This window comes from Anolis sagrei, chromosome 13 (genome assembly GCF_037176765.1).
Source record: "Anolis sagrei isolate rAnoSag1 chromosome 13, rAnoSag1.mat, whole genome shotgun sequence".
In the NCBI taxonomy this organism is placed as follows: Eukaryota; Metazoa; Chordata; class Lepidosauria; order Squamata; family Dactyloidae; genus Anolis; species Anolis sagrei.
The window spans coordinates 5,271,032-5,295,948 of record NC_090033.1 but is presented as its reverse complement, the minus strand read 5'-3'; the positions used below and the strand labels follow the sequence as shown (position 1 = coordinate 5,295,948).

The 24,917-nt window shown below is 45.7% G+C and overlaps 1 protein-coding gene across 1 annotated transcript; it reads right to left on the bottom strand.

Moving 5' to 3' along the window:
* Window positions 1-3,912: 3,912 nt before the first annotated feature.
* Window positions 3,913-24,890, bottom strand: LOC132765007 (taste receptor type 1 member 1-like). The gene is made up of 7 exons (XM_060759185.2): window positions 24,798-24,890; window positions 17,842-18,038; window positions 13,843-14,143; window positions 9,682-10,416; window positions 9,327-9,542; window positions 7,401-7,521; window positions 3,913-4,844 (listed from the first exon to the last, which is right to left on the bottom strand). Exons 1-7 carry the CDS (start codon window positions 24,888-24,890, stop codon window positions 3,913-3,915), a joined length of 2,595 nt encoding a protein of 864 aa, XP_060615168.2.
* Between the last annotated feature and the right edge of the window lie 27 nt (window positions 24,891-24,917).

Here is a 24,917-nt window from a genome sequence, read left to right as displayed (position 1 = left end):
GTGCTAAGTTTGGTCCAGGTCCATCATAGATGGAGGTCACAGTGTCTCTGGTTGTGATTGAACTACAACTCCCAGAAAGGAAGGTCAAACCATTCCAATAGGTTGAGTTAGTCATGGTGGTTCTGTGTGTCAAGTTTGGTCCAGGTCCATCATCAATGGAGGACACTCTCTCTGGTTGTGATTGAACTACAACTCCCAGAAAGGAAGGTCAAACCATTCCAGTAGGTTGAGTTAGTCATGGTGGTTCTGTGTGTCAAGTTTGGTCCAGGTCCATCATCAATGGAGGACACTCTCTGGTTGTGATTGAACTACAACTCCCAGAAAGGAAGGTCAAATCATTCCAGTTGGTTGAGTTAGTCATGGTGGTTCTGTGTGCCAAGTGTGGTCCAGGTCCATCATCGATGGAGGACACCATGTCTGGTTGTGATTGAACTACAACTCTCAGAAAGGAAGGTCAAACCATTCCAGTAGGTTGAATTAGTCATGGGGGTTCTGTGTGCCAAGTTTGGTCCAGGTCCATCATCGATGGAGGACACAGTGTCTCTGGTTGTGATTGAACTACAACTCCCAGAAAGGAAGGTCAAACCATTCCAATAGGTTGAGTTAGTCATGGTGGTTCTGTGTGTCAAGTTTGGTCCAGGTCCATCATCAATGGAGGACACTCTCTCTGGTTGTGATTGAACTACAACTCCCAGAAAGGAAGGTCAAATCATTCCAGTTGGTTGAGTTAGTCGTGGTGGTTCTGTGTGCCAAGTTTGGTCCAGGTCCATCATCGATGGAGGACACCATGTCTCTGGTTGTGATTGAACTACAACTCCCAGAAAGGAAGGTCAGACCATTCCAGTAGATGAGTTAGTCATGGTGGTTTTGTGTGCCAAGTTTAGTCCAAGTCCATTATCGATGGAGGACATGGTCTTTGGTTGTGATTGAACTACAACTCCCAGAAAGGAAGGCCAAACCATTCCAATAATAATAATAATAATAATCATCATCATCATCTTTATTTATACCCCGCCACCATCTCCCCAAAGGGGACTCGGAACGGCTTACATGGGGCCAAGCCCAAACAAAAATGACAATATAACAATACAAATTACAATCAAATAAACAACATAACAGTAAAATATAAAACATCAAAGCATATAAAACAATATACACAAAACGTAAGAACTAAGGATAATGGCAGACAAAGGGAGATAAGGGGGGAGAACTAATTGTAAGGGCAAACTCATAGAGAGATAGGAAATTAAGCCAACCTTCATATTGTGGGGGGGGGGGGGGGGGGGGACGACTCCTGGGACAAGAACATTGGAGGAGCACTAGCATAAAATTATGTGGCTACTCTTCGAAAGCGCGACGGCAGAGCCAGGTCTTAAGACTCTTCTTAAATGTTTCCAAAGTAGGGGCTTTCCTGATCTCTCTGGGCAGTGAATTCCAGAATCGGGGGGCCACAGAGGAGAAGGCTCTCTCCCTTGTACCCACAAGGCGAGCCTGAGAGATATTGACAAGCTGGAATGTGTCCAGAGGAGGGCGACTAAAATGATCAAGGGTCTGGAGAACAAGCCCTATGAGGAGCGGCTTAAGGAGCTGGGCATGTTTAGCCTGAAGAAGAGAAGGCTGAGAGGAGATATGATAGCCATGGATAAATATGTGAGAGGAAGCCACAGGGAGGAAGAGGGAGCAAGCTTGTTTTCTGCTTCCTTGGAGACGAGGATGCGGAACAATGGCTTCAAACTACAAGAGAGGAGATTCCATCTGAACACGAGGAAGAACTTCCTGACTGTGAGAGCCGTTCAGCAGTGGAACTCTCTGCCCCGGAGTGTGGTGGAGGCTCCTTCTTGGGAAGCGTTTAAACAGAGGCTGGATGGCCATCTGTCAGGGGTGCTTTGAATGCAATATTCCTGCTTCTTGGCAGAATGGGGTTGGACTGGATGGCCCAGGAGGTCTCTTCCAACTCTTTGATTCTATGATTCTATGATGCTATGACTGGGAAGGGCGAAAAGAGGGCCTCGCCTGAAGATCGAAGGGTACGGGCTGGTTCATGGAGAGAGATATGGTCACGAAGGTAGGCGGGTCCCAAACCATTTGGGGCTTTATAGGTAAGAACCTGAACCTTGATTTGGGACTGGAAGATGCCAATGGAGCTCCTTAAACAGGAGGGTTGACCTCTCCCTGTAAGTTAACCCAGTTATTAATCTGGCTGCCGACCGTTGGACAAGGTGTAATTTCCGGGCCGTCTTCAAGGGTGGCCCCACGTAGAGAGCATTGCAATAGTCCAGTCTAGAGGTAACTAAGGCATGGACCAGCAAGGTCAAGTCTGACTTCACGAGGTACGGTCACAGTTGGTGCACGAGTTTTAATTGTGCGAAGGTTCTCCCGGCCACCGCCGACACCTGAGCATCAAGCGTCCAGGAGAACCCCCAAACTGTGGACCTGTGACTTCAGGGGGAGTGCAACCCCGTCCAGCACAGGTTGTCACCCAACACACCGATCAGATAGGCGACTAACCTGGAGGACCCCTGTCTTGTCAGGATTGATCCTCAGCTTGTTCCTCCTCATCCAGATCGTCACCCGGTCCAGTACCCTCAGGGCTTCCTTGGAGTCTGGTGGAAATGAGTAATGGAGTTGGGTGTCATCTGCGTAGAGATGACACCGTACTCCAAAACTCTGGATGACCTCTCCCAGCGGTTTCATGTAGATGTTAAAAAGCATGGGGGACAGAATGGATCCTTGCGGGACCCCACAGATCAATGGTGAGGGGTCCGAGCAGAAGTCCGCCAGCTTCACCAACTGGGAACGACCCTCCAGGAAGGACCAGAGCCATGACAGAACCGTGCCCCCGACACCCATCCCAGAGAGTCATCCCAGAAGGATGCCATGATCGATGGTATCGAAAGCCGCTGAGATGTCCAAGAAAACCAGCAGGGTCACACTCCCCCTGTCCACTTCCCTGCGGAAGTCATCCACCAAGGCGACCAAAGCCATCTCGGTACTAAAGCCAGGACTACGAGCAATCCAGAAATTTGGTGTCATCGAGGAATCCCTGGAGCTGCGAGGCAACCACCCGCTCCAGAACCTTGCCCAGAAAAGGGAGGTTGGAAATTGGTCTATAGTTGTCACATATAGTTGGGCCAACCTAGCAGTTCGAAAACATGCAAATGTGAGTAGATCAATAGGTACCGCTCCGGCGGGAAGGTAACGGCGCTCCATGCAGTCATGCCGGCCACATGACCTTGGAGGTCCATCATCGATGGAGGACATGGTGTCTCTGGTTGTGATTGAACTACAACTCCCAGAAAGGAAGGTCAAACCATTCCAGTAGGTTGAGTTAGTCGTGGTGGTTCTATGTGCCAAGCTAGGTCCAGGTCTATCATCGATGGAGGACACCGTGTCTCTGGTTGTGATTGAACTACAACTCCCAGAAAGGAAGGTCAAACCATTCCAGTAGGTTGAGTTAGTCATGGTGGTTCTATGTGCCAAGTTTGGTCCAGGTCCATCATCGATGGAGGACATCGTGTCTCTGGTTGTGAGTGAACTACAACTCCCAGAAAGGAAGGCCAAACCATTCCAATAATAATAATAATAATAATAATCATCATCATCATCATCATCATCATCTTTATTTATACCCCACCACCATCTCCCCAATGGGGACAACGGACAACGCTGTCTACAGACAACGCTGGCTCTTCGTCTTAGAAATGGAGATGAGCACCACACCCCAGAGTCAGACATGACTGGACTTAATGTCAGGGGACTACCTTTACCTTTACCATAGTTGGGTCAAGGGAGGACTTCTTCAGCAGGGGTTTTACCACCGCCTGCAAGTGTGTTGCAATCCCTTAGTAGCGACAAAACGTGCTACTCGCTGATGTAGTGAGATTGATTTTCAATTGGTGAGTGGTGAATCCCTTATTTGTCTTCTCTGGCGCTTGGTTCCTTGTTGTCCATGGGAGGGTCCTGGGCCAGGCGGAAGTAGTTGTCGGTGTTCAAGTGAGGCGCAAAGAGCATGACGTAACACACCGGGTAGTAGTAGGAGCCAAAGATGGCGAAGATGCTGGCCAGGCCTGCAAAGACCTGGAACAAGGCGACAAATTTGCCTTGGGTGGTGGAATAGGTGGGGATGAAGATGATCCAGATGATGAGGATGAGGAGCATGGCGAAGTTGATGGACTGGGCGGCTCTGTTGCCCTCCTTCTTCTCTGAGTTGTAGCCCACAAGAGAGCAAGCGAAGCAAATAACGGTCAGGCAATAGTCGTGGGCAAGGAGGATCCCAAAGCCAGGGAACTTGCTGTCATGGCATTGTAGCAGGACGGTCCTCTCCATCTCCGTGTTTTCCTCCAAGACAGGAGGTTCCCAATAGTACCAAAAGAGACAGAGGAGACCTTGGAGAGCTGCGTTGAAAGTAATGCAGAGGACCATCACATGGTTCCTCACCCAAGGCCTCTTCAAGATTTGGTCGAGTCCCACGCTTTGGATAGTCTTGCCGAGCAATGTGGACAAGGTGATGGTGAAGCTGCCGAAGAAGAGGGGCTGGCGGACCTTGCAGATCGCCCTCGTGGGCTTCATGACGAAAAACGGGAAGCTGATGCAGAAGCAAGTTGTGGAGAAGAGGATGGATTGCAGTGGGAAACCACCGACGTACCGCATGCCCGGCGTGCCCCGGTACATGGCAAAAATCCCAGTGACAGCAACCATCTGAGCAAAGACCACTATAGTCAGTGCCACCATGATGATGGCAATGAGATCGGTAATTTCCAGATACTCCACGACTCTCTGCTGGCATGTTGTGCTCCGCGCGGTAGACCATTCGTTTTTAGAGCATGGAGTGCATTCATCCGGCTCTGGGCGGAAAAAAAGAATAGGATTGGGCATATGATCAATGAATAGAAGATTTGACCTCCAAGATCTCTACCTGAGGTCCTAGCAGAGGTGGCCCTAGGTCAGTGTTTCTCAACCTGGGGGTCGGGACCCCTGAGGGGGTCGTGAAGGGATGTCAGAGGGGTCGCCAAAAACCATCAGAATACACATTACTTTCTGTTGGTCATGGGGGTTCTGTGTGGGAAGTTTGGCCCAATTCTATCATTGGTGGGGTTCAGAGTGCTCCTTGATTGTAGGTGAACTATAAATCCCAGTACCTACAACTCCCAAATGTCAAAGTCTATTTTCTCCAAACCCCATCAGTGTTCACATTTGGGCATATTGAGTATCCGTGCCAAATTTGGTTCAGATCCATCATTGTTTGAGCCCACAGTGCTCTCTAGATGTAGGCGAACTACAACTCCCAAACTCAAGGTCAGTGCTCACCAAACCCTTCGAGTATTTTCTGATGATCATGGCAGTTCACTGTGCCAACTTTGGTTCAATTCCATTGTTGGTGGGGTTCAGAATGCTCTTTGTTTACAGGTTAACTATAAATCCCAGCAACTACAACTCCCAAATGACAAAATCAATCCCCCACCAACCCCGCCAGTATTCAAACTTGGGCATACCGGGTAATTGCTCCAGTGAATGAAAATACATCCTGCAGGTCATTATTTACGTGGTGATTCATAATGTTAGGGTTATGGTTGGGGGTCACCACAACATGAGGAACTGTATTAAGGGGCCGCGGCATTAGGAAGGTTGAGAACCACTGCCCTAGGTAATTTTCAATGGTAAGCAAACAGTATTTTGCCCCCCCCCCCCCAAACCAATCATTGATATATATTTTTTGTTGGTCGTGGGAGTTCTGTGTGCCAAGTTTGGTTCAATTCCATCATTGGTGGAGTTCAGCATGCTCTCTGATTGTAAGTGAACTACAATACACTTTGACAGAATTCAGGCTCCAAGAGTGCAAGTCCGGTCAGTCTTTCTTGCCCCATTGTGCTTCTTATGTATGTTTTCAAATGTCTAAGAGTTGAAAATGACACACACACTCACACACACACACTTCAAATTGGCATAGCTAAAAATCAAGATCAATGACCCATATAGTATTATCATTCTTTAAGAAACTACATAAAATACCTTTAATCTGGTACCTAATTATTCAAAAATTGCTTGGTAATTTAGGAGAAAGTACTTACAAAATCAGGGGGTGCTGGTGCTTTGCTTCTAAAGTGTTGCTAAAGTTCTGGTGGTGAAAATTTCAGAACTCTAACAAAACTTTCAAATTTTCATTATTATTTCATTATTGGCAATTTTTATGACAGAACCAATTAGGAATTGCCATTTATAATGAAATCTGGGGAGGGGGGGGGAGAGCTTTGCTTCTAAAGTGTTGCTAAAATTCTGGTGGTGAAAATTTCAGAACTCTAACAAAACTTTCAAATTTTCATTATCATTTCATTATTGGCTATTTCTATGACAGAACCAATTAGGAACCGCCATTTATAACGAAATCTGGGGAGAGGGGGTTAGGAGCTTTGTTTCTAATGTGTTGCTAAAGTTCTGGTGGTGAAAATTTCAGAACTCTAACAAAACTTTCAAATTTTCATTATCATTTCATTATTGGCAATTTTTATGACAGAACCAATTAGGAATTGCCATTTATAATGAAATCTGGGGTGTGTGTGTGTGTGTGGGGGGGGGGGGGGTTCAAGAGCTTTGCTTCTAAAGTGTTGCTAAAGTTCTGGTGGTGAAAATTTCAGAACTCTAACAAAACTTTCAAATTTTCATTATTATTTCATTACTGACATTCTTATGACAGAACCAATTAGGAATTGCCTTTTATAACAAAATCTGGGGAGGAGGGGGGTTAGGAGTTTTGTTTCTAATGTGTTGCTAAAGTTCTGGTGGTGAAAATTTCAGGACTCTAACAAAACTTTCAAATTCTCATTATTATTTCATTATTGGTGATTTTTATGACAGAGCCAATTAGGAATTGCTTTTATAACGAAATCTGGGGAGGGGGGTTAGGAGCTTTGCTTCTAAAGTGTTGCTAGAGTTCTGGTGGTGAAAATTTCAGAACTCTAACAAAACTTTCAAATTTTCATTATTTGATTATTGGTGATTTTTATGACAGAACCAATAAGGAATTGCGATTTATAATGAAATCTGGTGTGTGTGTGTGTGTGTGGGGGGGGGGGGTGTTCAAGAGCTTTGCTTCTAAAGTGTTGCTAAAGTTCTGGTGGTGAAAAATTTCAGAACTCTAACAAAACTTTCAAATGTTCATTATCATTTCATTATTGGCGATTTTTATGACAGAATCAATTAGGAATTGCTTTTATAACGAAATCTGGGGAGGGGGGTTAGGAGCTTTGCTTCTAAAGTGTTGCTAGAGTTCTGGTGGTGAAAATTTCAGAACTCTAACAAAACTTTCAAATTCTCATTATCATTTCATTATTGGCGATTTTTATGACAGAACCAATTAGGAATTGCCCCCCATGGATCCTTCAGACTATTTGCCCGAAACTTACTGTTTTTATCCTGGAAGTAACCAGCTGGGCAGTCCTCACATTGGTAACAGCAGTTGTGTTCGCCTCTCAGCCACCGCTTCTGCCCCGGCTTGCAGCCCTGCGTACATCTGGAGACAGGGGCCTGGAAGAACAGAAAGGGATACGCATTCAGGGGAACTTCCTTCCAGGATCCTCTCATTGCCACAAATGGAGATTTCTCCAAATCCCTCCCTGGAAAACCCAGAGGACCATTGCGAGGTCGTGTAGACTCTAAACCAACTGGGGGGGGGGGGCGCATTCTTGCATGCCTTGCTAGGAGGACTGGTAGCCCAGTGATGGAAGGAAGGAAGGGAAGGATGGAAGGAGAAAGAGGGAGAGAGGGAAGGAGGGAGGAAAGAGGGAAGGGAAAGCAAAAGGGAAGGAAGGAGAAAGAGAGAGGGAAGGAGGGAGGAGAGGGAATGGAAAGCAAAAGAAGGAGAAAGAGGGAGGGAAGGAGGGAGGGAAGAGGGAGGGAAGGAAAACAAATAGGAGGGAAAGGAGAAAGAGGGTGAGAGGGAAGGAGGGAGAAAAGAGGGAAGAGAAAGCAAAAGGGAAGGAAGGAGAAAGAGAGAAGGAGGGAGGGAAGGAGGGAGGGAAGAGGGAAGGAAGGAAAGACAAACAGGAAGGAAAGAAGGAGAAAGAGGGAGAGAGGGAAGGAGGGAGAAAAGAAAGAAGGGAAAGCAAAAGGGAAGGAGAAAGAGAGAGGGAGGGAAGGAGGGAGGAAAGAGGGAGGGAAGGGAAGACAAATAGGAATGAGAGAAGGAGAAATAGGGAGAGAGGGAAGGAGGGAGGAAAGAGGGAAGGAAGGAAAGACAAAAGGGAACAAAGGATGAAAGGGAAGGGGGAAGGAAAAAGGGGAGGAGGGGAGGAAACGAAGGAAAGGAAGGATAAAGGAAAGAGAGAAGGAAGGAAAGACAAAAGGGAAGGAGGGGAGAAAGAGGTAGGTAAAGAGGAAGGAAAGAGAGATGGTAGGAAAGACAAAAGGGAGGGAAAGACTATGGAACGGAAGGATGGATGGAAAGAAGGACAAAATGAGGGAAGGAAGGATGAAAAGAGAGAAGGAGGGAGGAAAGAGGGAAGGAAGGAAAGACAGAAGGGAATGAAGGATGAATGAGAAAGAGCAAGGAAAAAGAGAAGGAAGGAAGGAGGAGAGGAAGAGAAGGAAGGAAGGGAAGGATAAAGGAAAGAGAGAAGGAAGGAAAGACAAAAGGGAAGGAGGAAAGGAAGGAGAAAGGCCGGTTAGGAGGAAGAAGAGAGAGGTGGAAGGCAAGACAAAAGGGAAGGAGGAAAGAAGGAAGGAAGAAGAGAAGGAAGGAAGGAAGGAAGGGAAGGATAAAAGAAAGAGAGAAGGAAAGAAAGACAAAAGGGAAGAAGGGAAGGAAGGGGAAAGAGGGAGGTAAGGAGGAAGAAAAGAGAGATGGAAGGAAAGATAAAAGAGAGGGAAAGTTGGAAGGAAGGGAAGGAGGAAGGACAGAAGGATGGACGAAAGGGAGGAAGGGAAGGATGAAAGGGAAGGAGGAAGGGAAGATTAGGAAGGAATGGAAGGATAAATGAAAGATGGAAGAAAAGACAAAAAGGAAGGAAGGAAGGAGAAAAAGGGAGAGAGGGAAGAAAGGATGGAAGGAAAGGATGGAGGGAGAAAGAAAGGTAAGGGATGGAGGGAAGGAAAGAGGAAGGAAGGCAGGAAGAGTGGAAGGGAAGGAGAAAGAGGGAGGGAAGGAGGAAGGAAAGAGAGAAGGTAGGAAGGATAGGATGGTGTGAGAGAGGAGGGTCTGAAAAAAGAGCCCAAGGGGCCACATCCGGCCCCTCAACCTGGGTTTACCCATCCCAGCTATAGACATGGAAACACAGCAGGCAAAGCCAGATCACCACCAGTTGGAGGAGAAATGTGATTTTCTTGGCACAAACCTTCCCGTTCTCTGTGCTCCAGCGGATCTGTGACTCATTGATAGTGAGATTGTGTGTCAAAGCATCATATCTGCCGACGACTGCAAACGTATGGTTATTGGGCAGGATCCAGTCCCAAAAGAGGAGATCATAACCTGCTGGTGGATCTCCTGTCTTGCTGAAGTTCACCGGCTGAGATTCGATGGTGAAGTTGACCTTCGGTATTTCCTCCAGAAGCTACAAAAAAAGCAGAAGGGGACAACCTTGGAGACTTATTTGAGCATGAGCTCTCATAGGTCCATAGAGTACCATCTATGCCAACCAAGTGGTGCTGAAGTTAACTTCAGCCGTAAAGTGTGAGCAACCCTGCACGTACTTGCCAAGGATAGATTTCCCGGTCCAAGTCACACGTCTTATGGATAGTGCTGCAATTCAGCAGCTGGTGGAGAGCGTGGGCGATGGCGTAGACGGCCTTGTAGGTGTTGAACATCTCGAAGAACTTGGTGGAGAAGTTGGCCAGGCTTAGATACCTGCATTCAGGGCAGGCGTCAGGAACATTGGGACTGTTATTGTCCCGTAGGACATTCTGGATATATTCCTGGAAGCCGGGCATCTCCCCGCTTTCTACAGCCATCCCAAGTACCGTGCCGATCTTGGTCAGGTTTGGGATGAGTGCAATAGTGGAGGACGTTGACCAACATTCGCTGGCGATCCATACTTTGCCGGTAATTCCCCTTCCAACCACGACCCGGAGCAGTTCCTCAGTTTCGCTGGAATGTGAGAAGATGACAGTAGCGTTGATGCGGGAGACCTCCAGCTGATTCACTATTTTGGTTAGCTCTTGTTTTCTCTGAATTTCATCCTGATTGCGTGGGAAGGTGGCTTCATAGGCCACGCACATATCCCTGCAGAGAGCAAACTGGACAAAGACCTCCAGGACTTGGCGGCCATATTCATTGTCCGTTACCAGAGCAGCCACCCAGTTCCAGTTGAAATAGTTCAGCAGTTGAACCATGGCGCCCGCTTGGTTTTGATCGCTGGGGATGGTTCGGAAAAAGGACGGGTACAGTTGCTTGTCACTCAGCTTACTGCTGGAGCTTCCAGCGCTTATCTGAGCAGAGGGGAAGAACAAAAATACATACAAACTGGGGGAAAAAGGATGGATGGAAGACAAACTGGAGCAAAAGGAAGGGAGGAAAAAGCCTTTGGGTGCAGTACTCATCCCTAGAGATCAGTTGTGGTGGAAAATACTGTATATACTCGAGTGTAAGTGCATTTCCCTCCTTCAGTATTTGCAAGCCCTATATATCTATGTTTATATCTATCTAGACATCTGGGTGTGTGTGAGTGTGCATTTCCCTCCTTCAATATTTGCAAGTCCTATATATCTATACTCATATCTATCTATCTTAGTGTGTGCATTTCCCCTGCAATATTTGCAAGCCCTATATATCTATATTCATATCTATCTTATCCTATCTATCTATCTATCTATCTATCTATCTATCTATCTATCTATATTTGTGTGTCCATTTCCTCTGCAGTATTTGCAAGCCCTATATATCTATATTCAGATCTATCTAATCTATCTATCTATCTATCCATCTTTGTGTGTGCATTTCCCCCTGCAATATTTGCAAGCCCTATGTATCTATGTTCATATCTATCTATCTATCTATCTATCTATCTATCTATCTATCTTAGTGTGTGCATTTCCCCTGCAATATTTGCAAGCCCTATATATCTATATTCATATCCATCTTATCCTATCTATCTATCTATCTATCTATCTATCTTTGTGTGTCCATTTCCTCTGCAGTATTTGCAAGCCCTATATATCTATATTCAGATCTATCTAATCTATCTATCTATCCATCTTTGTGTGTGCATTTCCCCCTGCAATATTTGCAAGCCCTATGTATCTATGTTCATATCTATCTATCTATCTATCTATCTATCTATATTTGTGTGTCCATTTCCTCTGGAATATTTGCAAGCCCTATGTATCTATGTTCATATCTATAGCATCTATCTATCTATCTATCTATCTATCTATCTATCTATCTATCTTAGTGTGTGCATTTCCCCTGCAATATTTGCAAGCCCTATATATCTATATTCATATCCATCTTATCCTATCTATCTATCTATCTATCTATCTATCTATCTATCTATATTTGTGTGTCCATTTCCTCTGCAGTATTTGCAAGCCCTATATATCTATATTCAGATCTATCTAATCTATCTTATCTTATCTATCTATCTATCTATCTATCTATCCATCTTTGTGTGTGCATTTCCCCCTGCAATATTTGCAAGCCCTATGTATCTATGTTCATATCTATCTATCTATCTATCTATCTATCTATATTTGTGTGTCCATTTCCTCTGGAATATTTGCAAGCCCTATGTATCTATGTTCATATCTATAGTATCTATCTATCTATCTATCTATCTATCTATCTATCTATATTTGTGTGTGCATTTCCTCTGCAATATTTGCAAGCCCTATATATCTATATTCAGATCTATCTAATCTCTCTGTCTATCTATCTATCTATCTATCTATCTATCTATCTATCTATTTTTGTGTGTGGATTTCCCCTGCAATATTTGCAAGCCCTATATATCTATATTCATATCTATCTTATCTATCTATCTATCCATCTATCTACCTTTGTGTGTGCATTTCCCCTGCTATATTTGCAAGCCCTATATATCTATATTCATTTCTATCTAATCTATCTATCTATCTTTGTGTGTGCAATATTTGCAAGCCCTATATATCTATAATCATATCTATCTAGACATATCTATATATATATTTGTGTGTGTATTTCCCTCCTGCAATATTTCCAAGCCCTATATATCAATGTTTATAACTATCTAGACGTGTATGTGTGTGCATTTCCCCTGCAATATTTGCAAGCCCTATATATCTATATTCATATCTATCTATCTTTGTGTGTGCATTTCCTCTGCAATATTTGCAAGCCCTATATATCTTTAACTATCTAGACATCTCTCTCTCTCTGTATGAATTTCCCCTACAGTATTTGCATGCGCTATATATCTATATGCATATCTATCTAGACATATCTATCTATCTATCTATCTATCTATCTATCTATATTTGTGTGTGCATTTTCACCCTGTATTATTTGCAAGCCCTTTATATCTATATTCCTATATATCTATCTAGACATCTCTCTCTATATAGATAATTATATCTATATAGGATTTGCAAAGACTTGTAAACATGTGAGAGGAAAATTCATATATAAAATTATTTTTATGTATACACACAGATATACAGATATATAGGTACCTCTATATATGTATTGATATCTATATAGGATTAGTAGAGACTTGCAAACATGCAAAGGGAAAATTCATATATAAAATTATTTTCATGTATACATATGCACACATACATATATATTTATCAATATCTAAATATATATAGGATTTTCAAAGACCTGCAAACATATGATGGAAAATTCACATATATAATTTATGTATTTAGATAGATACAGATATATAGGTACATAGGGATTGCAAAGGCTTGCAGGTGGAAATGCCTATATATCTTTAGGAGAGATTAACATATATATTCAAGAGAAAATGCTTTGATGAGATTGATGAGTATTGCCGACTTGCAAGGGCTCCTCTCCCCCTCCTTTCCCTTTTCAAAACCTTCCAGCCTGGAGTAGAAGCAGGGCAGAAGCAGAAAAGAAAACATACTGTTTAGGGAGGGGAGGAGGAGAGAGAAATAGATCATATACTGCAAGGGCACCTCTTCCCCTCCTTTCCCTTTTCAAAACCTTCCAGCCTGGGAGGAGAAGCAGGGCAGAAGCAGAAAAGAAAACACACTGTTTAGGGAGGGGAAGAGGAGAGAGAAATAGATCATACACTGCAAGGGCTCCTCTCCCCCTCCTTTCCCTTTTCAAAACCTTCCAGCCTGGGAGTAGAAGCAGGGCAGAAGCAGAAAAGAAAACACACTGTTTAGGGAGGGGAAGAGGAGAGAGAAATAGATCATATACTGCAAGGGCTCCTCTCCCCCTCCTTTCCCTTTTCAAAACCTTCCAGCCTGGGAGGAGAAGCAGAGCAGAAGCAGAAAAGGAAACACACTATTTAGGGAGGGGAAGAGGAGTGAGAACTATATCATATATTGCAAGGGCTTCTCTCTCCCTCCTTTCCATTTCAAAACATCCCAGCCTGGGAGGAGTAGCAGAGCAGAAGCAGAAAAGGAAACACACTGTTTAGGGAGGGGGAGAGGAGACAGAAATAGATCATACATTGCAAGGGCTCCTCTCCCTCTCCTTTCCCTTTTCAAAACCTTCCAGCCTGGGAGGAGAAGCAGGGCAGAAGCAGAAAAGAAAACACACTGTTTAGGGAGGGGGAGAGAGGAATATATCATATATTGCAAGCAATGCCTTGGCTTATCTTCGAGTCTATACGGTAGGTCAAAAAATGATTGGCAATCAGCCCCACCTGTCTTCAATTCCTCCATAAAGGAAAATGAATTGGGTCTTACCTGAGGGATGGAGAGGAAATTCAAGACTTGAGCCACCAGCATGCTCAGCCCTGAAACGTTGGGGCCGACCACAGCCATAACCCGAGGCTTGTAGTTGGTGTAATTGCATTGCATTGCAAGGCTGCTGCTGGGATCCTCGGAAAGGAAGGAGATGGCAAGCTTGGTGGCCACAACTTCGTCATTGCAGGTGTCGTGGATTTCATAGCCAAGCGTGATGCCGGGGAGCAGAGAGGTTGAGTTGTTGATTTCATCAATGGCAAAGCGCATGGCAAGCTGCTGTTGGTAGCCAGGTGAGTGGAACCTAACGCGGAAAAGAATGAGACAAACAACAAAGCCATGGCGATTCCATCAGAGTCCACGCCACACCTTTAATAGTCTGCTCTTTCATCAATTTTTAAAGAAACTTCAGATCTTTTAATGAGTTTTAATGGCTTTAACTCAATACACTGTTCAATTGTTTTAAAAATATCATCTAGCACAAACATGGGCAAGCTTCAGCCCTCATGGTCCTCTTTGACCAGAGAATACTTTGACCAGGGACCACTTGAACAGAGACCACTTGACCATGAACCACTTTGACCAGGGACCACTTGAATAGGGACCACTTGACCATGAACCCCTTTGAACAGGGACTACTGGAACAGGGACCACTTACTATGGACCACTTGAACAGGGAACACTTGACTAGGGACTACTTGACCAGGGACCACTTGACCATAAACCACTTTGACCAGGGACCACTTGAATAGGGACCAATTGACCATGGACCACTTGGCCAGGGATCACTTGACCATGAACCACTTTGAACAGGGAACACTTGACTAGGGACCACTTGACCAGGGACCACTTTGACCAGGGACCACTTTGACCAGGAACCACTTGACTAGGGACCAATTGACCATGGACCACTTGACCATGAACCACCTTGAATAGGGACCACTTGAACAGGGACCACTTACTATGGACCACTTGAACAGTGAACACTTAACTAGGGACTACTTGACCAGGGACCACGTTGACTAGGGACCACTTTGACCAGGGACCACTCAATCAGGGACCACTTTGACAGTGACCACTTTGACCAGGGACCCCTTTGACGAGGGACCACTTTGACTAGGCACCACTTGACCATGGACCACTTTGACCAGGGACCACTTTGACCAGGGCCCACTTTGACCAGGGCCCACTTTGACCAAGAACCACTTGAACAGGGACCACTTGATCATGGACCACTTTGACCAGGGCCCACTTTGACCAGGGCCCACTTTGACCAGGGACCACTTTGACCAGGGACCACTTTGACCAGGGACCACTTTGACCAGGGCCCACTTTGACCAGGGCCCACTTTGACCAAGAACCGCTTGAACAGGGACCACTTGATCATGGACCACTTTGACCAGGGCCCACTTTGACCAGGGCCCACTTTGACCAGGGACCACTTTGACCAGGGACCACTTTGACCAGGGACCACTTTGACCAGGGCCCACTTTGACCAGGGCCCACTTTGACCAAGAACCGCTTGAACAGGGACCACTTGATCATGGACCACTTTGACCAGGGCCCACTTTGACCAGGGCCCACTTTGACCAGGGCCCACTTTGACCAGGGCCCACTTTGACCAAGAACCGCTTGAACAGGGACCACTTGATCATGGACCACTTTGACCAGGGCCCACTTTGACCAGGGCCCACTTTGACCAGGGACCACTTTGACCAGGGACCACTTTGACCAGGGACCACTTTGACCAGGGCCCACTTTGACCAGGGCCCACTTTGACCAAGAACCGCTTGAACAGGGACCACTTGATCATGGACCACTTTGACCAGGGCCCACTTTGACCAGGGCCCACTTTGACTAGGGACCACTTTGACCAGGGACCACTTTGACCAGGGACCACTTTGACCAGGGCCCACTTTGACCAGGGCCCACTTTGACCAAGAACCGCTTGAACAGGGACCACTTGATCATGGACCACTTTGACCAGGGCCCACTTTGACCAGGGCCCACTTTGACCAGGGCCCACTTTGACCAGGGCCCACTTTGACCAAGAACCGCTTGAACAGGGACCACTTGATCATGGACCACTTTGACCAGGGCCCACTTTGACCAGGGACCACTTTGACCAGGGCCCACTTTGACCAGGGCCCACTTTGACCAAGAACCGCTTGAACAGGGACCACTTGATCATGGACCACTTTGACCAGGGCCCACTTTGACCAGGGCCCACTTTGACCAGGGACCACTTTGACCAGGGACCACTTTGACCAGGGACCACTTTGACCAGGGCCCACTTTGACCAGGGCCCACTTTGACCAAGAACCGCTTGAACAGGGACCACTTGATCATGGACCACTTTGACCAGGGCCCACTTTGACCAGGGCCCACTTTGACCAGGGACCACTTGATCATGGACCACTTTGACCAGGGCCCACTTTGACCAGGGCCCACTTTGACCAGGGACCACTTTGACCAGGGACCACTTTGACCAGGGACCACTTTGACCAGGGCCCACTTTGACCAGGGCCCACTTTGACCAAGAACCGCTTGAACAGGGACCACTTGATCATGGACCACTTTGACCAGGGCCCACTTTGACCAGGGCCCACTTTGACCAGGGCCCACTTTGACCAGGGCCCACTTTGACCAAGAACCGCTTGAACAGGGACCACTTGATCATGGACCACTTTGACCAGGGCCCACTTTGACCAGGGACCACTTTGACCAGGGCCCACTTTGACCAGGGCCCACTTTGACCAAGAACCGCTTGAACAGGGACCACTTGATCATGGACCACTTTGACCAGGGCCCACTTTGACCAGGGCCCACTTTGACCAGGGACCACTTTGACCAGGGACCACTTTGACCAGGGACCACTTTGACCAGGGCCCACTTTGACCAGGGCCCACTTTGACCAAGAACCGCTTGAACAGGGACCACTTGATCATGGACCACTTTGACCAGGGCCCACTTTGACCAGGGCCCACTTTGACCAGGGACCACTTGATCATGGACCACTTTGACCAGGGCCCACTTTGACCAGGGCCCACTTTGACCAGGGACCACTTTGACCAGGGACCACTTTGACCAGGGACCACTTTGACCAGGGCCCACTTTGACCAGGGCCCACTTTGACCAAGAACCGCTTGAACAGGGACCACTTGATCATGGACCACTTTGACCAGGGCCCACTTTGACCAGGGCCCACTTTGACCAAGAACCACTTGAACAGGGACCACTTGATCATGGACCACTTTGACCAGGGCCCACTTTGACCAGGGCCCACTTTGACCAAGAACCACTTGAACAGGGACCACTTGATCATGGACCACTTTGACCAGGGCCCACTTGAACAGTGACCACTTGACCATGGACCACTTTGACCAGGGACCACTTTGACCAGGGCCCACTTTGACCAGGGACCACTTGATCATGGACCACTTTGACCAGGGCCCACTTTGACCAGGGCCCACTTTGACCAGGGACCACTTTGACCAGGGACCACTTTGACCAGGGACCACTTTGACCAGGGCCCACTTTGACCAAGAACCGCTTGAACAGGGACCACTTGATCATGGACCACTTTGACCAGGGCCCACTTTGACCAGGGCCCACTTTGACCAAGAACCACTTGAACAGGGACCACTTGATCATGGACCACTTTGACCAGGGCCCACTTTGACCAGGGCCCACTTTGACCAAGAACCACTTGAACAGGGACCACTTGATCATGGACCACTTTGACCAGGGCCCATTTTGACCAAGAACTACTTGAACAGGGACCATTTGATCATGGACCACTTTGACCAGGGACCACTTGAACAGTGACCACTTGACCATGGACCACTTTGACCAGGGACCACTGGTGGTCCACGGACCACAGGTTGGGAACCACTGTCCTAGAGTGTCCCAACATGGCTTTTTGTTTGCTTTGGAACCACCTGACTCTGAAAAGAACATGTAGAGAACCCCCTGGTTTCAATCTTTTTGCTCCTTTCTCACCTGTAACACGTGTGAGTCTCTGGCCTTCCGTCCTGGAGTTGGAACTCGGCTTTGGAGTGAAATGCAAACAAACCGCCAATGATGAAGTCTCCTGGAGCATGGAATTGGATGGCTGGAGAATCTGCCTTCCCTTCGTCCATCCGTAGCAAAATAATAGCAACTAGGGGTCCGATGAACACTTTGGAAGTCATCTTTTCCTGTAGAGAAGGGAGATGGAGAAGATGAGAAGTGGAGAGGGCACATTCAAAGCTCAACCTCGGGAGAACCGTGCCTATAGTATCCCCAACTCAGTTTGTCATTTAGTATTTAGTATTAGTAGCATTTTACATCAATTTGCACAGTAGGTTGAACCACTGAAAAACTTGCTGACTGGAAGGTCTGGGGTTCGAATCCGCAGGATGGGGTGAGCTCCCATTGTTAGCCCCAGCTTCTGCCAACCTAGCAGTAGGCATGTAGACATGTGTTCCAAAGTAAGGGGTTGCTAGCTCTTCATTTCAAAATTTCCTTCCCAAATTTCGGTGTAAAAAAATTTGAAACTAGTAACGAAACTTACGAATCTTCATTCCTCGGAACTCAATTTCGTAGGCCCAAATTCGTACGTCCAGATCCGAGTTCCGATCTAATCCGAAATTTTGCACAAACCTTCCTAGCAGTTTGAAAACATGCAAATGTGAGTAGTTCAATAGGTACCGCTCCGGCGGGAAGGAAACAGCGCTCCATGCAGTCATGCTGGCCACAGAACCTTGGAGGAGTCTATGGACAACACTGGTTCTTTGGCTTAGAAATGGAGATGAGCACCAACCCCCAGAGTCGGACATGATTAGACTTAATGTCAAGGGGAAAACCTTTACGTTTACCTTTAACTTTACCTTTTTACCTTTACCGTTTTACCTTTACCTTTTTAACTTTTTACCTTTCTGTCTTCACCTTTCTGCCTTCATCTTTTTACCTTCACCTTTTTACCTTTAACTTTTTACCTTTTCCTTTTTACCTTTAACATTTTCCCTTCATCTTTTTACCTTCACCTTTTTACCTTCACCTTTTTACCTTCAGCTTTTTACCTTCTCCTTTAACTTTACCTTTTTCCCTTTACCTTTTTCCCTTCACCGTTTTCCTTTCACCTTTTTCCCTTCACCTTTTTCCCTTTACCTTTTTCCTTCACCTTTTTCCCTTCACCTTTTTCCCTTCACCTTTTTCCCTTTACCTTTTTCCTTCACCTTTTTCCCTTCACCTTTTTACCTTTACCTTTTCCCCTTCACCTTTTTACCTTTACCTTTTTACCTTCACCTTTTTCCTTTCACCTTTTTCCCTTTAATGCTTTACCTTTACCTTTTTACCTTTACCTTTTTACCTTTACCTTTTTCCTTCACCTTTTTCCCTTCACCTTTTTCCCTTCACCTTTTTCCCTTCACCTTTTTCCTTCACCTTTTTCCTTTCACCTTTTTCCCTTCACTTTTTTCCCTTCACCTTTTTCCCTTCACCTTTTTCCCTTTACCTTTTTCCCTTCACCTTTTTCCCTTCACCTTTTTCCCTTCACCTTTTTCCCTTCACCTTTTTACCTTTACCTTTTTCCCTTCACCTTTTTCCCTTCACCTTTTTACCTTTACCTTTTTTCCTTCACCTTTTTTCCTTCACCTTTTTCCCTTCACCTTTTTACCTTTACCTTTTTCCCTTCACCTTTTTTCCTTCACCTTTTTCCTTTCACCTTTTTCCCTTTCCCTTTTTACCTTTCCCTTTTTCCCTTCACCTTTTAACTTTTAACTTTTTAGCTTTACCTTTTTCCCTTCACCTTTTTCCCTTCACCTTTTTACCTTTACCTTTTTACTTTCACCTTTGTCCCTTCACCTTTTTCCCTTCACCTTTTCCCACCTTTTTCTCTTCACCTTTGTCCCTTCACCTTTTTCTCTTCACCTTTTTACCTTCACCTATTTACCTTCACCTTTTTCCCTTTAATGTTTTACCTTTACCTTTTTACTTTCACCTTTTCACCTTCACCTTTACCTTGAATCAGGGTTTGGGATTGTCAGCCATGGAATTTTGCCGAAACTCAGCTTTGGCCTATTCAACTGTGACTAGATATCCATACTGACTGTTCACTTGGGCAGCTCTCCTTCTCCTCTCTGCGGCTGAGGCTTCTTCTTCTCCTCCCATCAATGGCCGCAGGGCGAGCAGCATTCGAACACGTTGCCCGGCAGGCTGTGGCTTTAAAGCCCCCAAATGCCATTCCTTTTCCCAATTTGAATAGCAGTCGATGGAAACAGGGAACGAAGAAATGATAAATGGCTCCCTCCTGGGCACCTCTGCCGAGGAAAGAAGCAGGTGAAGGAACTTTAAGTCAAATGATAAACAAAACATATCATTTACATGCAATACCAGGAACATGGCAGCCATGGATGGCCATGTAGCAACCTGTGGGCCAAATCTGATGTGGGTAAAATTGCATTCAGAGCACCCCCGACAGATGGCCAACTAGTCTATGTTTCAAAGCCTCCAAAGAAGGAGCCTCCACCACATTCCGGGGCAGAGAGTTCCACTGCTGAACAGCTCTAACAGTGAGGAAGTTCTTCCTCATGTTCAGGTGGAATCTCCTTACCTGTAGTTTGAAGCATTGCTCCGTGGGCAGTAGAAAACAAACTTGCTCCCTCCTCCCTATGACTTCCCCTCACATACTTATCCATGGCCCTCATCGTGTCTCCTCTCAGCCTTCTCTTCTGCATGCTAAGTATGCCCAGCTCTTTCAGCCGCTCCTCATAGGGCTTGTTCTCCTGACCCTTGATCCTTTGAGTCACCCTCCTCTGGACGCATTCCAGCTTAGAGTCAACATCTCCCTTCAGTTGTGGTGACCAGAATTGAACACATTGTGATTCCAGGAATGGTCTGTCCAAGGTAGAATAGAGGGGAGTATGTTCTGTATCAGAAACTAGAGCTGATGTGGTCTATCCAATGCAATTGTCTGAATCAGCTGATGTGTTCTATCCAGTGCAGTTATCTGAATCAGCGGATGTGGTCTATCCAATGCAATTTTCTGAATTAGCTGATGTGGTCTATCCAGTGCAATTTTCTGAATCAGCTGATGTGGTCTATCTAATACAATTTTCTGAATCATCTGATGTGGTCAATCTAATGCAATTTTCTGAATCAGCTGATGTGGTCTATCCAGTGCAATTTTCTGAATCAGCTGATGTGGTCGATCTAATGCAATTTTCTGAATCAGCTGATGTGGTCTACCCAATGCAATTTTCTGAATCAGCTAATGTGGTCTATCCAATGCAATTTTCTGAATCAACTGATGTGGTCTATCCAGTGCAATTTTCTGAATCAGCTGATATGGTCTATTCAATGCAATTTTCTGAATCAGCTGATGTGGTCTATCCAGTGCAATTATCTGAATCAGCTGATGTGGTCTATCTAATACAATTTTCTGAATCATCTGATGTGGTCGATCTAATGCAATTTTCTGAATCAGCTGATGTGGTCTATCCTGTGCAATTTTCTGAATCAGCTGATGTGGTCTATTCAATTCAATTTTCTGAATCAGCTGAGGTGGTCTATCCAGTGCAATTCTCTGAATCAGCTCATGTAGTCTATTCAATGCAATTTTCTGAATCAGCTGATGTGGTCTATCCAGTGCAATTTTCTGAATCAGCTGATGTGGTCTATCCAATGCAATTTTCTGAATCAGCTGAGGTGGTCTATCCAGTGCAATTCTCTGAATCAGCTGATGTGGTCTATCCAATGCAATTTTCTGAATCAGCTGATGTGGTCTATCCAGTTCAATTTTCTGAATTAGCTGATGTGGTTTATCTAATACAATGCTCTGAATCAGCTTATGCTGTCTATCCAATGCAATTTTCTGAATCACCACCACAAATAAACCAATCTGAATCTAAAGTTGACCAAAAAACCGATTCGTAGTCCTTTTGGTACTTATGTCGGAGAGTTGTCCGTGGTCAAAAAAAGGTTGGGAACCACTGATCTAATGCCTTGGAGGGTATTCGGGTCCTTGTTTTCAACCGTGGTCTATACATACCGTCAAACTGCCTTCCAAATTATGGTGGCCTAGCTTTGCTACCATTTAAAGAAACAGAGTGTTATGGCAGGATTTTAACCAAATTCCTAGCCACACCTTGAGCAGCAATACTTACCACAGCAAACAAAACTTTCCAGTTTGAAAACATGTTTTGCTTCTTTGCTGCCCCACTTTCCTTTGTTTTTCATGTCAAGATGTGGGTGGATGAGTCATTTGCAGTCCTCGACCCAGCTCCGTTTGCATAGCTTCAAGAGCCATTTGGCTTTCCCTCTTGATTTGAATGAGGAACAAGAGCCTCGCACGATTTCTCTCCTCATTTTCATCTCCTTTGCAAAGATGGAGGACTAAACCAGTGCATTCAAATCCTGGCGAAAAATAAATCCCTTGTATCGCACCCTGGTGTTCCCTTTACGGATTTGGTTTCAACTACAATGAGAGGCAAAAGGGAACCAAGAAAATGGGCAGGATATTGATATTTCAGGCAAATACATTGATTTCACGTACCAAACTATAGATTGGTTTATTATCGAAGGTAGAATCTGTAGGTTTTTTGGGCTGTATGGCCATGTTCCAGAAGCATTCTCTCCTGACTTTTTGCCTGCATCTGTGGCAGGCATCCTCAGAGGTTGTGAGGTCTGTTGGAAACTAAACCCCATTTTCCTAGTTTTCAACAGACCTCATAACCTCTGAGGATGCCGGACACAGATGTGGGTGAAATATCAGGAGAGAATGCTTCTGGAACATGGCCAGACAGTCTGGAAAACTCACAGCTACCCAGTGATTCCAGACATGAAATCCTTTTCTCAACTCTTCTTTTCTCACACTGAAGATGGCTTTCAACCTGGGGCTTCTCCCACAATGAGGCACTCTCTCACTGCTGGCCTTCACACACTGAGGCGTACTAACATTGAGGCCTTTCTCACACTGAGGCCTCTCTTAAGAGGCTTCCCTCACACTGAGGTGATGGCCTTCAACCTGAGGCTTCTCTCATAACCTGAGGCACTTTCTCTCACAACCTGAGGCACTTTCTCACAGCTGGCCTTCACACACTGAGGCCTACTAACACTGAGGCCTTTCTCACACTAAGTCCCTTTCACACTGAGGGCTCTCTTAGAGTGAGGCTTCCCTCACACTGAGGTGATGGCCTTCAACCTGGGGCTTCTCCCACAATGAGGCACTCTCTCACAGCTGGCCTTCACACACTTGAGGCGTACTAACATTGAGGCCTTTCTCACACTGAGGCCCTTTCACACTGAGGCCTCTCTTAGAGTGAGGCTTCCCTCACACTGAGGTGATGGCCTTCAACTTGGGGCTTCTCCCACAATGAGGCACTCTCTCACAGCTGGCCTTCACACACAGAGGCCTACTAACACTGAGGCCTTTCTCACACTGAGGGTTCTCTTAGAGTAAGGCCTCCCTCACACTGAGGAGATAGCCTTCAACCTGGGGCTTCTCCCACAATGAGGCACTCTCTCACAGATGGCCTTCACACGCTGAGGCTTACTAACACTGAGGCCTTTCTCACACTAAGTCCCTTTCATACTGAGGGCTCTCTTAGAGTAAGGCCTCCCTCACACTGAGGCGATAGCCTTCAACCTGGGGCTTCTTCCACAATTATGCACTCTCTCACAGCTAGCCTTCACACACTGAGGCTTACTAACACTGAGGCCTTTCTTACACTAAGTCCCTTTCACACTGAGGCAAACTAACACTGAGGCCTTCTCATACTGAAGCCTACTCACACACTGAGGCCCTTTTCCCACAGAGATTTTTCACAAATTGAGGATTACTAATATACAGGCACAACTGCTTATATTGAACTCCAGCGTTTGCTGAGTCATTGCATCCCTTTAACCCACACATGTTCTGTGTGGGAATTTCGGCCCAATTCCAACATTGGTGAGATTCAGAAGGCAAGGGAGAGCATGCAAGGCCGGAGGGAGGTCATTCCAGTGAGTCCCTTCAAGGCATGGACGTTCTGTGTGGGAATTTTGGCCCAATTCCAACGTTGGTGGGATTCAGAAGGTAAGGGAGAGCATGCAAGGCTGGAGGGAGGCTCATTATACTGACTCCCTTCAAGACATGGGTGATCTGCGTGGGAAGTTTGACCCAATTCTATCATCGGTGGGGTTCAGAATTTTCTTTGTTTGTAAGTGAACTATAAATCCCAGCAACTACAACTCCCAAATGTGTAGGTCTATTTTCCCCAAACTCCACCAGTGTTCACATTTGGGAATATTGAGTATTTGTGCAAAGTTTGGTCCAGATCTATCATTGTTTGAGTCCACAGTGCTCTATGGATGTTGGTGAACTACAACTCTCAAACTCAAGGTCAATGCCCACCAAACCCTTCTAGTGTTTTCTGTTGGTCATGGGTGGTTCAGTGTGCTAAGTTTGGTTCAATGTCATCATTGGTGGAGTTCAGAATGCTGTTTGATTGTAGGTGAACTATAAATCCCAGTAACTAGAAATCCCAAATGTCAAGATCTATTTTCCCCAAACTCCATCTCTGTTCATATTTGGGCATATTGAGTATTCGTGCCAAGTTTGGTCCAGATCCATCATTGTTTGAATCCACAGTGCTCTATGGATGTAGGTGAACTACAACTCTCAAACTCAAGGTCAATGCCCACCAAACCCTTTTAGTGTTTTCTGGTCATGGGAGTCCTGTGTGCCACATTTGGTTCAATGTCATCATTGGTGGAGTTCAGAATGCTCTTTGATTGTAGGTGAAGTAGAAATCCCAGCAACTACAACTCCCAAATGACAAAATCAAAAAAAATTGAGTTTAGGACATTCATTGGATTGTTAGGTGTGTGCTGTCTAAATTTGGTGTCAATTTGTCCAGTGGTTTTTGAGTTCTGTTAATCCCACAAACGAACGTTACATTTTTATTTATATAGAGAAGGACAGACAATACACAAACATTGGTCAAGGCTTTCCCATCTTTTCCATCTCCAGCATCTGGAGGCTGTGCTCGGCTCTGGCCACATGGTGGTGCTGTCACTCCATCTTCCATTCCGATGAGCTTTGTTGTCCGTACACA